The sequence below is a fragment of the Sipha flava genome, unplaced genomic scaffold, assembly GCF_003268045.1.
Source record: "Sipha flava isolate LNK unplaced genomic scaffold, YSA_version1 112_pilon_pilon, whole genome shotgun sequence".
In the NCBI taxonomy this organism is placed as follows: domain Eukaryota; kingdom Metazoa; phylum Arthropoda; class Insecta; order Hemiptera; family Aphididae; genus Sipha; species Sipha flava.
In genome coordinates, this window is record NW_020271731.1 from 325,634 (window position 1) to 342,628 (window position 16,995).

Below are 16,995 nucleotides of genomic sequence, written 5' to 3' on the forward strand. Positions count from 1 at the left end.
CGGCGTAAAGTATACGTTAGTGCGTGGGTACACGCTTGCGCGCGTGTGTTGAGTTTTCCCTTTGTCCTTTATCGAACTTCCATTTTACCACTACCTCAGTCAATGTTTATGTACCGTGTACGATTGTGTGTGTATGTGTGCTTGCGTACGTGCGTGCGTGTGTGTGTATTGCATTTGGACTCTGCGGGTAATTTTTCTAAAAAGAAACGCAGAGGAAAAGGGGATAAGGACGCGGTAAATATCTCCTCGCTATTCACCATCGTATATATATATATATTATACATATATATATATATATATGTATACGTGTATACATACGCGCGTCATTAAGTCACCCGTAACGTTCGAACGGTTTCCGATAATTGGTCTCTGACTGTATCGCGTGCCGTTTATATAAGGAGCTTCGCTGCAGTTACGACGAATAGATAGAAAATGTACGCACGCACTCATCATTATCCACAGTGACCATTGTACTCGTTTATTATTTATTTGTTTTTTCCTCGGCACGCTTATAATATATAATAATGTCTCGCATACACCATAACGGTTGTATACATCGTAATAATAATAACTAAACCCGAGATGATGAAAAAATAAAAAAAAAAAACAATGAAAATGCTCTTAAAAATGGTCGTTTGGAAACAATGTTCTGCAAGTCCATAGAACACAATATAAAAAATACTATTTAAGTATACAAATTTAATGAAATCATTTTTACCCTTATGAACAGCAAAACTGATTACAAATATGGATTGGAAATGAAACAGTTGAGGTTTAAAATCATTAAATGGATTTTTCTTTAGAAAAACAATATTGCCTCGTTTTAAGTACCCGGTATCGAAAATACCTTATAAGCAGATTAAATGTTCTCTCGGACAGTGGATTACTCGTACACGAAAAATGGTTATGAACTATTGACACAACAACGTCAAATATACTTTCAAAAGAAAACTGATCAAACCAGTCCTTAAAGTTTGGTTTTTACATACAAATAAATTTTTAGCTAGAAAATCGATTAGTTTAAGGTCATCAACAGTCCGTCATTAATAACAATGTACACGGTCCTATCGACCAAATTAACTATTTAATTGAAAAACACCTATTAACACGTATCTCGGTCGTACTAATCCTACAACTAGATTTGTAGAAAAAAAATACAACCAGTGATACACAAAAACAGTGTGTAGTACCAGTAAATAGCTATTTTATTAATGTTACAAAAAATTATCCTTGTGGGCACTAAAAGTTAGATGAGTATGACATACAGAATTGAGCTCAATTTACGATTTTACTGACATGTAGACTTGTCACATCAAAGTTGTTAAATTTTATTTCTGAAATCTCCTTATTAATTTCTTTCACCCTTTCACCAAACATGACTGTGCATCGTTCCTTTAATGTAATTATATAATGTTTTTTTTTTTTTATTTTTTAATAAATTCCCTCGTGCGAATTAAAAAATAACATTTAAAAACATTAGTCTGCTCGTATCAGGTTCGGCCTTGCGCTCTTAAGATATTACTATTATGGTATACATCAGTTATCCAAAAATAAGGTTAAAACGAAGACATAAAAAAAAAAAAATAACAAAATAAATTAGTTATGCATTTTGATACTGAGAAAAAAAAAAACGGTTTATCTGACTACAATTTTTAATAAATTTGTCATATCCCAATCGTAAATATTCCTCTTATACATTAATTGGATACATTTTGGAGTTTTTACCTTGAACTGAAAAAAATATTCGTATTCTGTATTGTAAAACAAACCAAACGCCGTATCAGTGAGGAGTCATTTGGCTCTCGTAAGTATTAAATATAAATATTATATTGACATCGGAACTAGAGAAACTATACGCATTGGTTGAATGCTTTTTGAAGTATAATGAGTTATGGAAAATGGGTAGAAGTAAAATTCTTGGATAACCTATAAATTATAATATACATAGCTATAGGATAAAATAATTAAAAAAAAATAACAACAATGACGTACAACTGCCGGTATTATCCCACATGCGCTTTTCGATATACCGCCAAACGTTGTTTATTGCAATTTTGACGTGATCCTTGCGCGTTCGGTTAACAACGTGTAAATCATAAATTACTGTCGTTTTGAGGATAACAGAAAACAATTCTCATTTATCTCGGGTTTCGTGAGATAACCGATTACTCAAGGTGAAAACGGCATGAAAAGTTGATTATAAAAAATAATAATGCACAATGAAATTGCAACACTCTAGATTGTTCGAAATCAAATATATTATGTTAGAAATCGCCAAAATACTAAATACAAATTGTTCATTCGAAAACATGATTATTCGAATGATTTATGTTCCCCTTGAGGTTTTAAGCATTCGCTGTACATATACGATACATTTTTACTCGAAAATGCTTGTATAAAATATTTTTGATTATTGTGTAATAGAATATACATAACATTAGGCAAATATTAGAGAATTAATACACAAAATGTAGATTTTACATGAAACTTTAGATGAATTCAAATTAGCAAATAATAAATACCAAATTGGTACTTCATAATTGTTGTAAACCATTGGATTGTTTGAATAACGGAGTTGAATGAGCCACAATGTTATGTAGGAGCTACTCAGTAAACCAAATTATACTATAACAACACAAAATGAAAACTTTTCTCTCCGAAAACAATAATAACATTTCGCTAATAAAAATTAATTTTATGTGAAAATACGTATGGTCGTATTTAACGTAAAGAATTTTTGATTGGGCGTATAAACGTATCTAATATGTTATTTATTTTTATTTCAGGCTCAATAATGCCTGATAAAAATTAAAACTTGTGTTTTGTTTTTGTTAAAGTTGTATTTTTAAATAATCATAGTAATTTCAAGTTCAATAATAATACCTGACGACAGTAAAAGTATACGGCTTATTGTGTTTACATACGTATCTGTCTAAAATAACCTTGTAATGTCGGTATTGATCACTCGTGGCATTTTTAACGATACAAATTAAAATATTCGGTTATCGAAAAAGTTAAATCAAATGTAAAACACTTAACTCGCATTGTGTGCCGTACGCATGCGCTACTCACTCATAATTTTATAGCAACCCTCCTCCTACTCCACCTCTTATGAAACATTACGTATGTCAATCGGACACACGACCGCGAAGCGTGTGATATATATATATTAAATCGTAAATTATAATACTTATAATACTCGTATTAAATCATCATCGAAAATGTTCAAACGTCGTAACTCATTTACCGTGCTCGAGTGTTGAGATTTAAAGACGGCTGTATCACCATCACGCAGTAAACGGCCATCGGTTCATATCCCACGCCCCGGCGTCTGACGTTAAAAGAGTCTCGGCCTGTGTCAGAGTCTATGCCCGCTACTAGACCTGGACATGGATCGGGACGGTATTGGGACGCATCGCGGATCGGTCGCGGTGATGACTGGTGCGCACGCGAAAAGCAGATGGACGACTCGAACGTTCGGGTTTCGAGTGTAATCACGTGCACCCCACCACCATGTCAGCGGACGACCTAGAACGTTGAAATACACACGAGACGCGCAAACGTTCTCGGCGCATGGCTCGTCTCGGCTCCTTGTTCGGACACGTTTGGGTGTACGTCGTGGCTGGAACTCAACGTTTGTTCAAACAAAACCCGTACGGTGAACGCGGTAAACCGTACTAGATTACCACCAGGAGGTTGTTTATCCGGTTTCCTGCGGAGAACGCGCATACGCGTTCCGGTACGAATCGCCGACCAGGCCGGAAACGTTTCCGATCGGCGAGACGCGACCGAACACGTACGTACGACGGACGGACGGCGTTTGAGAGCGTTGTTTGACGAGAGAAACAAAAAATCAAAACAAATAAACGTGTGAACGTGAAATCGATAGTAAAATGGTTTGCTATGTACACGCGCGCTCGGACAAGACAAGCGACTCGCGGGATCGTCGCTGTACCGTTGCACGTGCGTTTGGTGTTCCGCGGCCGTGCGCTAGACGTTGCTTATCCTTAGCATGCTGGACGAAGGACGCCGCTCGGCCGTCACCTGCGCGATAACGTTGTTGAATGAAGGCCGACGGTCCTTGAGCGTGATAGACGTGGGACACAGATGGTCCATCCCACAGGACGTGCGCCGACCGGCCGCGCCACCGCTGAAGCCGGGGCCGCCGCCGAGCGATGTGGACGGTGTCAGGAGGAAATCGCGTTTGGCCGACGCCCACGATGACGACCCGGACTGGCCACCGAACGGCATGTCGCACAGGCAGGGCGCGGGTGGCGTATTGGACGATGACGACGAGAACAACCGTTTCTCGGCGGCGGACGCGGAGCCCGGTGACGGGAACAGGCTGCACGACCTACGCTCCTTGACCGCGGATACCATCAGCGAACCGTAACCACTGCCGCCGTAGCCACCACCGCCGCCATAGCCGCCGAAAGACGACGCGGCACACGACACCCGACGATCGGCTACCGCGGCCACCGCGGCCGCACCCACCGTCATCGGTAACATGGATCGACTGGTGCGCGCGGGGCCGCACTCATGCTGCACCAGCGACTTGATGTCAGCCGCTGACTTGGCCTTGCGCGGACGACCGGCCATTAGCGTGCAGTGGCCGGACAGCGGCGGGCCACAAGCCCCCGGCAACGCCCCTCCACCGGCGAACATCGAGTTCTGTCGTGGTCGAATCTGCAGCGCCCGGTGCGTGGGCTGAATTGTTTGGAATATGGCCGAAGGTTCCAAGCAGCTGTTGACATTGAACTTGGAGAACGACGTACGGTGCTGTTAACAAAAAATTCAATATAATAAGTATTAATACAATTTTTTTTTTCAATCAGTTTATTTACGAGTACGATATGCACACACAAGTGTATTTCGATAAGTAAATCGGTAAATCGAACAAGAGGATTTTTATACAGTTAATAAAATGTATTTCAGATAGGATTACGCTGTACATTTCACTTACACTTCATACACACGCGGTCGTTTTCAAAATACGATCATAGGTTTTAAATGTATAAAAATAGTGTCACAAAACCGTATTAAGTCGCTGAACCTGTAATATATCACTAGTTTTCTTTCCTTCATGTATTCTAACTGTAATCGTGTTCATGAATGTATGAAAAAAATAAAAAAACAATTTTATTTAGAGAAATAAAAACGTTCATATTCCATTTTACTTATTTACCGATGATCTCCTCTACGTCAATATTTTGACTGAATTTCTAGATTTTTTTAGTGAGTATGGTCCTTACACAAATTGTATAGTAGAATTAAACATCGTATTATCATACTGTATAGTATTACTCATATTTTAATTAGGCATTTGCCGATACCACTTTTTACCGATACCCGATATTATAATCAAAAGTAAAAACTAATTTGATCTTTAATATATTTCATAAAGAAATCAACTTTTTTGGCAAAACCATGAACCAATACTAAAATTAATTCGATACTACAAACCGATAAAACAGATACCGGATATTATAATCACAAATAGTTTTTGCAGTATCGGTCAAATATCGGTTTTAAAAATAAACCGATACCGATATTTCCGATACCACCAATATCGTCCGATACCAAGTATCGGTTTTAGGATCGGTCCACCCCTAATTTTAATGAAATTTAAAAACCTCGTAGGGTATTAAACTGAAAAATATTAAAGATATAAATACTGTCTATTAATAAAAATATTTATCTTTTATCCGTTTAGAGAGTATAAATTATTTTATTGCGTGAAGAAATCTTTTTTTTTTTTGGCGGAAATTAATAATCTCTAGCAACCGTATCGAGCTTGGTTTGTTTTTGTTACGAATCACAAATTCAATAGGGTTTGTTTTTTTTTTTTTTTTTAGCAAGAACATGATATATTTTCAAAAAAGGCGTATAGTATAGTAAGACCAAAATATCTAAACAAAGCCCGACGCCCGTTTTCCATGAAATTTTGTTCAAGATATAGTTTAACCTAACCCGAAGCGTTCGAGTTTAAAACAAAAATAATACACCACTTTTATACCTTACTGAGCATCCTCTTTTCTCTTTTTTTTCTCTAAACGTGGAATCTTCCGACCTGTTATGTTTTTGTTTTTGTTATACGAATGCTTACTTATGGTCCCCTACTTGTAAGTAAAACTCCTACCAAATGTTTTTATAAAATATCATTCTCGAGGATCATCGACACTACATATATACACTCGAGAGAAAGATACGTGCTTGTGTTATTTTCAGCTAATAGATATGTTGTATAATTATATTTATACACCATTTTTAAAAGTATTTAATATCATAATTATTAAAAATGCTTTCGACTTATCTGAACATGAAACACACGAGGCAACCTTTTTATACCGGTTTATAATAATATATATTGTGTAATCATGTGAAACACCGGGTTGTTTGCTATTCCTGATATAGTTATTTTTAGATTCCGAGTGAAACATTTGTATATATATATATATATATATATATATATATATACTAGCTGACCCGTTAAACGTTGTTTTGTCATATAAATTTTTTCTATAGAATATTTTGCTAGAAAAATAATTTATTTAATATAAGTGTATAAGGTTGTGGTATATAAGTCTAAGAGGTATGGAGTACAGTGAACGGCGACGGAATATAAAAATGAAAAAACATCAAACATTTATTTTTTTAATAATTTATTAAAATTGATCCTTTAAAATTATATATATCACTAATTATGACAATATTAGTAAAAAACAATATCTATCCATTATGCAATAGAGTGTACAATATATTTTGCTATCTTATCTTTTGCCAACACAAACAAACTGGATGGTTCGAGAGTACGCCACATATAATTGTCCGTGTGAAAACAAGATGTGCTCAAATATAAGCCATAGACAGATAACGTTTGGCCTTGAGACTTATTCATAGTCATTGCAAATGCCAATTCAATTGGAAATTGAAGGCGTTTAAATTGTATTGGCACATCTGTGGATATATAGGGATTCGCGGTAGTAATATATTATCACCTCAGAATTTGCCATTTAAAATGATGACTTCGATAACATATTTCATTAATTTTTTAACGACTCATCGCGTGCCGTTGTACAACCGAGGTGGGTCAAATTACGAAGCAAAATAACCGGAGATCAAACTTTAAATTTTAAATTATGCGGTGGCATGCCTGGTAAATCCAATGAGTTTAAAAACTCTGTTGGATAATTTACAGCTTCAGTACCATCGCAAACTGTATCTATAGATTTGCATGACACCAAGTCTCCTGGTAACAAATATTGTACCTTGAGATTCAATTCGTTGAGGTGCACATTTTTTGCTGCTAAAATTGCTCGTTCTGCCAACCACTCATGATTTGTATTTTTTCTGTGTACATTGGGAAATATCTGGTCAATGAGAGCATCTTTCGAATAAAGGATTGTGCAGAAATTGGTCGGTAATTTTATATATCCCGTTTCATATGTAGTAGCTTTTCCATCTCCAATATTTAACAATTGTTTTGAGAATCTTCTGCACGCAGAATTTTTTTGATTGAATCGCAAATATCGAAATCGTTCGCTCTCTATCTTTACATACATTTCGACCATGAATTGTAAACAATGCTCATAACATCGTAGAATAACTTTGTCCTGATCGCATCTAATCATCAACCGATATGCATACTTATCCTTCGAACTAATATTCTTGTTTATTTTGGCACCCGTTGCGGGATATTGTTGTTTAACATTAAATTAAATAATACATTTTATGCAATACCCATCATTTAATATTCAAAATAAAATTAATAGTTTTTAATAGTTTTTTAATAGTATCATTTAATAATTAATTTTCAATTGCACAGTTATCGACCGGGTCAAAAATTATTAAAATAAACTACGATGTATTAAACAATAGCACTTAGGAGTTTAAAAAATAAATAAGAACTTATTCGTAAACCTACCACCAAATTTATATACAAAATTTCATTAAAATCGGTCAAGCCGTTCGGAGTATGGTCACAAACACTGAGACACGAGATTTTTATACATATAGCTATATATTTCCGGCTTCTCCTTTGTGTGATTTATGTTTCCGAATTTTTTTTTTCATCCAGCGGCTTAATCCCTGTCGCAGTGAACCTACGAACGATTTAAAAGTTCGCAACGCAAATTTTTGACAACTCTTGATAGTTGGGTATTATATGTGACAGTACATCTGTCATTTATTTGTACATGCGATAAATGAACGAAGACGGATGTCTATCGTACAAAAATGGTTAAGCTACTTATGAAAATATGCGAAAAGATAATCATATTTTTACAAGTTAAATTCTATTTTTTTTATATATATACATACATATTTTTTTATATAATACTGTAACTCTTCCAGTCTCTAGTTTACTAAAATATGAATTAAACAATTGTTTTCATTTATTATGAACTATAATCAGATAAATCAGATAGATATCAGTTTATTTAACCGGGTCTTCATTTTAAGATTCAATCAAGTTATTAATTGTAGAGAATCGTTAGAATCATTACTGAAAAATGTAGTTTCATTCACCGCAAAACTGTCTTATGTCAAAACAGTGTAAACCAAAATTTAAGTTTTAATTATTCTTACGCTATACTTGTATAACTTGTATAGTGCATAAACAAATTATTTAAAATATCATGTATGTTAAACATTTTTAACATTTTTCGATTTATGGAAGGATTTTGTATTTTTTTATAGACCAAGGAAAAATATTTACTTAACACTTTATTCCATATCTTTATTGTTACGCAAATAAATTTTTCAGGCATACATATTTCATACAGTTTTCATTAATTAAATTTCCAATAGGGGTATCCAGAAACATTGTGCTCATAAATACATCTACACAATAAAACATTTCAAGAAATAATTATATTTCTATGTCTTATTTTATACTTGTATTAGAATTTAATAATATAATAATTGTTCTATCCATTTTTAACGAGAGCCATACAAAAAGAGCTGAAAAAGAAGATAATATGAACATTTTAAAATTATACGCAACTTTTTACGATAAATTTATATAGGTTATAAATATTTAACGAAGATCGCATTCAATATGAAAGGATATAAAATAAAATATTATATTATATTCTTGTGAATTCACTAAGATAGAATAATGTGATTAAACAGATTTCAATTTGCCAAACGCTGTTTCACGAATGTGTGTAAAAAATAACGAATAATACAAGATATTATAAACCAAGTAAATAATAATATTTCAGTTTCACTACAATTCAATAGATTCTAAGTCGAGTAAGGATAATATTTTTTTCAATTTCGTTATTTTTTATACTTAAGTTATTTTTTCGAGTAGTATTACATCTGTACTGGATGCACCATATGGTATTCCATATTATATCGAAAAAAATGACACAGATGGTACTCTAAATGTTTTTCAATTATAATGGTACTTAAAGCAAATTAAAGATAATACTGAATAGTGTGAAAGCAAACGTTTAGTTTGTTAATAATTATTTTAATAAAATTAATGATTAGGTTAAGTACAGCTTGAACACATTACGCAAGGTTCACTTTTAATAATTTTACCAAATACGTTTATATATTATAAATATTATAACGTATAGTCGAGTTTTAAATCATAAGAGATTCATTTCATAATATTCAACGTACGTAAGATATATTTATACATACTTAAATTGCAAGTAACTATCAAATCAATTCTATAAAATCCAAAATCAAGGTTAATGAAATTGATATTGATTCTAAATATTCAAGCATGCATAAAAATGGTGTGAATTAGTTCAGTAAATTCCGTTTTTAAAATTTAAATTACAGAAAATAAAGTTGATGGTTGTTTTCAATTTTATTTTTAATAATCAGAATATACATCACATACATTCTGCATACTATGTTACATTAATTTTTCCTCAAAATAATCGTTTTATAATATAAATAGTTCATTATTTTAGTTAGGAATTAATTATTATTAATTTATATAATATTATTAAGTATCCAAGCTAATTATATAAATAAATTAAATAAAAATAAAACATTTGATGAGAAAAATAAAGGGAATTAATAAAAGACCATGAAAATGATATTAAGAATGTAATGGAAATAAGTTATATTGTGTAAAAACCAATTCTCAGATTAACAGAAATAAAAAAAAATAAAAAGTGGATAAGAAATTAGCCTCTAAAGAAAAAGTGATAGTATATTAGACAGAAACTACAAAAAAAAAAAAAAAAAACTACAAATATAAAAAATAAGAACAAATTACATGGAATGTAAAAATATGACTAGATAGTTGTGCCACACTCTATATTGAGGTTAGGCCTAACATCTTTTGAAAATTTAAAATGGAGCCCCGCTTCATATTGGGCCGAAGTTTGGCTTACTTAAACGTATAAAAGCTTAATTACAAAATTAAAGCCTAAAATCAATATTCTTTAGGTAAAAATTACTATCATCCCTTCCGTGGATACACTATAAGGGTCAACATTTAGATATTGTAGAATTTTTAAATATTTTTCGCTTTACTACATTTTTAGGATTTTGCTACTGATTATAGCTTTAGAGATTGTATAAGGTAAGAATATAGTTTATATTATAGTTACAAGTTAGTACAATAATGTTTGTGCATATATATTTGTGTAGTTATGTTATATGTTATTTATGTAGTAATGTGATACATTTAACGATACTAATTAACGATTACAAATATGTAATCATGATTACTGATTATTTTAAATAATAGCTAAACGAATAATAATTAATGTAATTTGATAAATTAATCGTAATTGATAACGTAATTTAGTATTTAATTAATCGATTATGCCCAAAACTGTGGTGGAATCGGATATACGTTTGTTATATATTCATTTTAACTATAATTATTGTATATTGAAGATAAATTCAGTCTTCAAAACGTCAAAACAATACGCAAAATTCTAGTAAATATCTGAACAAAAAGCATAATACTGTAGAGCTAAACGTGTCTGAAGTATCTAAGTCTGAAATCTATGTGGGTCTATTATGTATACACTCGAGATGGAACCAAACCTTTCTAAACTCGTAACAATCAAGCTGTTTGGAACATATCGCTTCACGTAATAACGTTTGACATTTATTAAATATCAAATAAGCACCTAAACAAAATACAAAATATAAATTATAAATTGTAATTAATTGTATATAAATACAATATATAAATATATAAAGTATAAATCAATTAACAAAAAACATTTCGATAACATTCACTTTAATTTTATCATATTTGCTTATTGTGCATATAACACAGATTGTATACATTATTATTTTAATAGCAAAAAAGCTTATAGACGTTTGTCATATAGAAAATTTGTCGTAGTAACATCTTTATATCAAATATACATGTCACATCCATTTAAAGCAATCGTTTTTTTTCGCGAAACGTTTTCATGTTGTGAATATGACGTTTTCCAACTTGATTTTGATGATTTTTTTATTTTTTTATTTGCATTGAGAAATGATGAACATAAATTATACTTTATGTACATAATGTAAGTAAAATTAACATAAATGGATTGGATTTTCATTTTATAATTGAATAGCTGAGTTAATTTATTACGAAACAAAACAAATGATCACTTGAAATTCATGAAATAAACATCGAAATAATACAACTTACTTTAACATTATATACCAAGCACGATTATTATTATTAACTCAGTTTTTCACATTTGATAACAATTGAACACAATTATGAACATTAAAATATTTATATTTAAAAAGCAATAAGTTGACTAATTGAGAAAAAAATTAAACTCTCCCGTAAAATTTTACTAAAATTTTATAGCTGTTGGTGCTGTAAAATGACAAATGAAAAAAGTATAATCCATTTTTATATCAAGCCTGATTAATAACATGATTTATAATAAGTTGGTGGGTAAAATTAAATAAACAGCAGAAATCATTTTTGACAATATTGATTTTATTAATTTATGATATTTAATGATCTGAGACTAAAATAAACTTAAAAACTCATACACGTATGTTCTAAATGTAAATTTATAGCAATTGTAAAAATTAATAAAATGACAGTATAAAAATATGATAATCTTCATTTTTAATGATAAAAAGAAAAACATTTGATCTAAATTTGCATACTTTTGATTAGATATTAACGTGTATCTTTTATCTTTTTACTGGTTCAAACTATAATTAACAATACATTATACATAATCATATTTATATTTTACTAAAATCATAACTATAATTGATATAGAATTAAAAATGTAATACAGTTCGGCCGAAACTTTCATCATGAACACACACATTCACTACAATATATCATATTCGCTCCGTTATCGATATGCATTCTCGATAGTATTTTATTACGGCCATTATAAACTATAAGTTCCAACTTATAATAACATCATAATGATAAATAATGCGCAGAATACCGGTACCGCCCCGCCGTGTATACCGAAATCCACAAAACGAAATTTGTCAGCCTCGTCGATTTTACCAACTGATAAAAAAAGTCCATGTTTCACCAAACCGTTTATCTCCACTCGGCACCGATGACAACAACAACGTAGCAACAACTATGTCTTTAACCAACCCAAAGGGTGATCCGATGAACCTGTCTCACAATAAACGAGACATGGGGTCTCTGGCTCCACCTATCTACGTCAAAAACATTTCAAATTACTCCGCCTTCAATAAGGTATTAATCAACATCACCAACCAAAATGGTTTTACCTGCAGGTCAATGCCGTCACACATCATCATAAAACCAGCTGGTCGCCATAACTTTAATAGAATTATTGATCATTTACGCAAAACTACTGCTGGTTTTCATTCTCGCACCACTGTCACCTTTGTACATACAGGATCGTAATTAGAAACCCACACTTTTCCACCTTAAGTAATGACATTATTAATGCTTTAGCTGAATTAAGACACTCAATTAAATACATATACAACGTCAAAAATAAAAACAAATGTCCTTTGCCCTTATTCTTTGTAGATATTTGAACACAGTAAAATAATGAAGTCGTCCTAGAAATAAAATCCATACTTAATACCAAAGTCTCGATTAAGAAGCTACACAAGGAGAAATGTGGTCCCCCATAGTATCACAACTGTCAATCACGAAATAATTACCATCAAGAACCTAAATGCGTAAAGTGTGGTGATAATACAAACAAGTGCTCCAAAGACCCTAACATTACTGCCGAATGTGTCCTTTTCAAATAAAAACACACAGCTAACTACAAAAGATGCCCAGTTTACAAAACTGATCTCAAAAAAAAAAAACAATTACACGATTCACTCCAGCCAAAGACTTTGATTACAACGTCCAGTCTAAAACTAAATCTTATGCCAAAACCACCAAAAATCAAAACTTGTACACAGAATACAAAATAGCCTATACTCTTTCAAGTTTTATAACTAATTTAAAATCACTAATAAGTCCCCTTATCTCTCTTCTGTCAATAGTCTTAAACGCTCTTACAACTAACAGTAATAATTAAATTAAGAATAGTCTAATTTTATCTATTATAAATATCAATTATAAAGTCAAATATTAATACTACTATTACTATTAAATATGTATGAATACAAATAACAAATAAACATATGGGCATTATTATATAATTATAATTAGTTTAGATTATAAAACTCTCAAGTTGTAATAGCTATCAGCGTGTTGAAATATTTCGATTTACAATAAAAAAAAAAAAAATTAAATTAAATTAATAAAATGATAAACAAATTTCAAACAAATTTGCTTAACAAGATACAGATTTATTAATTTGTAGCTAAAGATTAAATAAATATCAGACTTTATTTTGAAAGAGTATATAACATATTTTCAGTGTATAAATCAAATATAAGTTATTTTAAATTTAAATATACATTAATTACATTAAATACATGTTAAAATGATTATATACTTGGTTGTTATGAAAGTTGGTTATAAATATTAATTTAAGCTATGACCACTTGAACATTATTACAAATGACAAATTTCTATTGCATGGTTAAGTCGTTAAAAGTTATGCAAACCTTATTTCATCTGGTTACAAAGTACTGAAGACTTTCCCAACCCCGTGTAATTGTAGTTAAGTTATTTTTAGTATTTTTCCCTCAGTTACTTATAAAGTACATACATTATATTATGTCATACATCTTCACATACTAGAATGTTTATTGAAAATTGCCTCACATTATATTTTTATTTTTTAGTTTGATACAAGATTTTCGTTTTTTTTTTTTCGAGTAACGTAACAATCACTATATCAATAAAATCATATACTTCATGACTGTAGGTAACATTATTAATTGTATTTTCTACAACCATTTTCTTTTAGTTCTTAAGTTACAATTAATCGATTGTATTGTTATTTTTAACTACTCATAAACACACGTTTTCCTTTTTCAAAATAAAGTCTCCATGAAATGCATACTTCATCATAATAGGTTGATTTCAAAAGTTCCCTTTACTTGCCGTTTGACTTATCGATTCGTGAGGTTTGTATAATATTTATGACATATACAAGCGTTATACATTTTATAGTAGGTATTTCTGCGTATCCTATTGAGAATTATAGATATTTTGACTAATACAGGTTTCGATTATAAACAAAATGTTTTTGAACTAGAACCATAACTGTTATAACAAATGTATAATATTTGATTAATACGAAAATTATATGATTTTTTAATCACTATTCATTATGGTTTTTTAAATAATAGATAATTTATAAATACTAAGAGTATTAATCATTTAAAACCAATTATTTTTCATTTTTTATATCTTAATCAATATAATAAACTTTTATTATGATTTACATGTGATACTTGACTTGAATTAGTAACTCTTACATGGTAAGATTGACAAGTTAGGACGGAGATTTTTGAATGGTATAGGCGTACGAGGCAGCTTAAGGTAATATTTACACAAAATGTAATTTAAATTATTATTTTAGTAACATTTTATTCAAATAAATTGTTATTCGAATGAGTTTTTCACAATTATTCGAGTACATTTTTTATATTTAAATATGTATTCAAATAATTATCTAGATTAAATTTACTCCAGTATGAGACAAAATGAAATCGGTTTCTTGATTCATTACTAACAAAATAATGTGAACAACTCCTTGTGTATTAACATAATAAAGGAACCAAAGGCGATAATGGTACAAATGTAACGAACGTATGTCTTTGTTTTAGATGTTTACGATGATATTTTTCTCAAAGTTTAATATTGCATTTTGAGATCAATTAATTTCATTAAAATAAATATTATTATAAAATATGTAATAAAATAATAAAAATAAAATACATATTAAAAATTATTAAATGGTTAATACTATTTTTAAATTAATGTATTATTAAATAAACAAATAGTTTATACACAAAAATAAATAAATCAATAAATATACGCTTAGCCTGGAGTATTATATTTATAAAATATTATCAGTTTCAAATTAAAAATTCAACTTTTTATTGATTTTGTATACAAAAGTCGATGCATTTTTAAATCGAAACTGGTCGTACTTTACAGACATAATAATAATCCAGACTAAGCATTTATTTATTTATTTCAACATATAAACTATTATTTATTTATTTATTTATATATTACTAGCTGAATTACCCGTCGTTGCCGGGTTTACATAAATGTATGTAACCTGCCAAGATTAAATTTTGTTAAATCTATTGAAATTTAAATTAATTAAGATTTTTGAAATAATATTTTATACATATTAATTTAGTTTTTAAGATAATGATTATTATCATAACCTATTCGATAAGTTATAGCTTACAACTACCTGAACCTCTCTACAGTTTGGTATTCTGTTGAATACATATAGCATCTCACTTCTCCGAATATTTTACCTTTTGTCAATAAGTTCATGGTCTTTTTGAATTTTAACCGAAACACTCTTGCAATTATATCATGTCGATCATATGATCTTTGACCGGGAAGTAAGAGCTCTTTTATCTCGTTCCAGCGAGGATTACATGTAAAAGTAATAAAAAGGTCAGGACGACCGTAATGTCTAACGTAGGTCATAGCATCTTGTGTTCTTTCGTGCATGTACCTTGGCCCACCAGTAAAAGTTGACGGGAGTATAACTATTTGGCCTAACTGATTAGCTTCTATGTCTCGTCGTCCAATCGCATCTTTTAAATGAATATAACTATCTGCACGCAATTTGGCTTGGTTGTTTTTGATGTAATTTAGTCTTTCAGTTTCAATTTTGGCGTATTCATCTACCAAATATTGACTGAAAAGAGAACGATAATTAACTAAATAGTTGTCTTCCCCTTCTCTGACCATTATTCTATATGAGTAAAAACTTGATGCAGAGACAGTTTTTTTAAGCGGTAACTTGGTTTTTGGATCGCGTTGTGGTATATTGATTGCATACCCATCATCCCCCAACAAAAAATTGAAGAATACTGCAGTGCGTCATATGCTCGATGTATCTCACTGATACGGTGAAGTGAGTTACTTCGGTTTTCGAGGATGATGTCTCTTCGATCAAACTGCTGATCTACTAACACTAAAGCAACTTCATTTGCCGTTGGTGCATTATACCTGCCTCTATGTTCTTCTGGTGGTTTTTTATCTGCATGTATTACAACTTTAAATGACTCTGAAGGAGGTATTTTATCGATGGTAAATTGTAATGATCAATTGTAAATTATGCGGTGGCATGCCTAGTAAATCTAATGAGTTTAAAAACTCTGTTGGATAATTTACAACTTCAGTAGCATCGCAAACTGTATCTAATTTGTATGACACCAAGTTTTCTGGCAACAAATTTTGTATCTAGAGATTCAATTCGTTGACCTCCACATTTTTTGCTACTAAAATTGCTCTTTCTGCCAGCCACTCATGATTTGTGTATTGTCTGTGTACACTGGGACATATCTGGTCAATGAGAGCATCTTGCGAATAAATTATTGTGCAGAAATCGTTCGGTAATTTTATACATTCCGTTTCATCCGTAGTAACTTTCCCATCTC

General features: G+C 31.0%; 1 protein-coding gene across 5 annotated transcripts in view; it reads right to left on the bottom strand.

Annotated features, from left to right (window-relative positions):
• LOC112689440 overlaps positions 1 to 16,995 on the bottom strand; it is a 132,017-nt gene that overhangs the window by 1,998 nt on the left and 113,024 nt on the right. For 4 of the 5 annotated variants that reach the window (XM_025563161.1, XM_025563169.1, XM_025563184.1 and 1 more), the window contains one exon: positions 1,411 to 4,779. In XM_025563161.1, the coding sequence (XP_025418946.1) occupies positions 3,991 to 4,779 (789 nt within the window). In that variant the 3' untranslated portion in view covers positions 1,411 to 3,990. Of the gene's footprint in view, positions 1 to 1,410; positions 4,780 to 16,995 lie in introns of those variants that run through there. The other variant, XR_003149127.1, reaches the window with a different exon arrangement.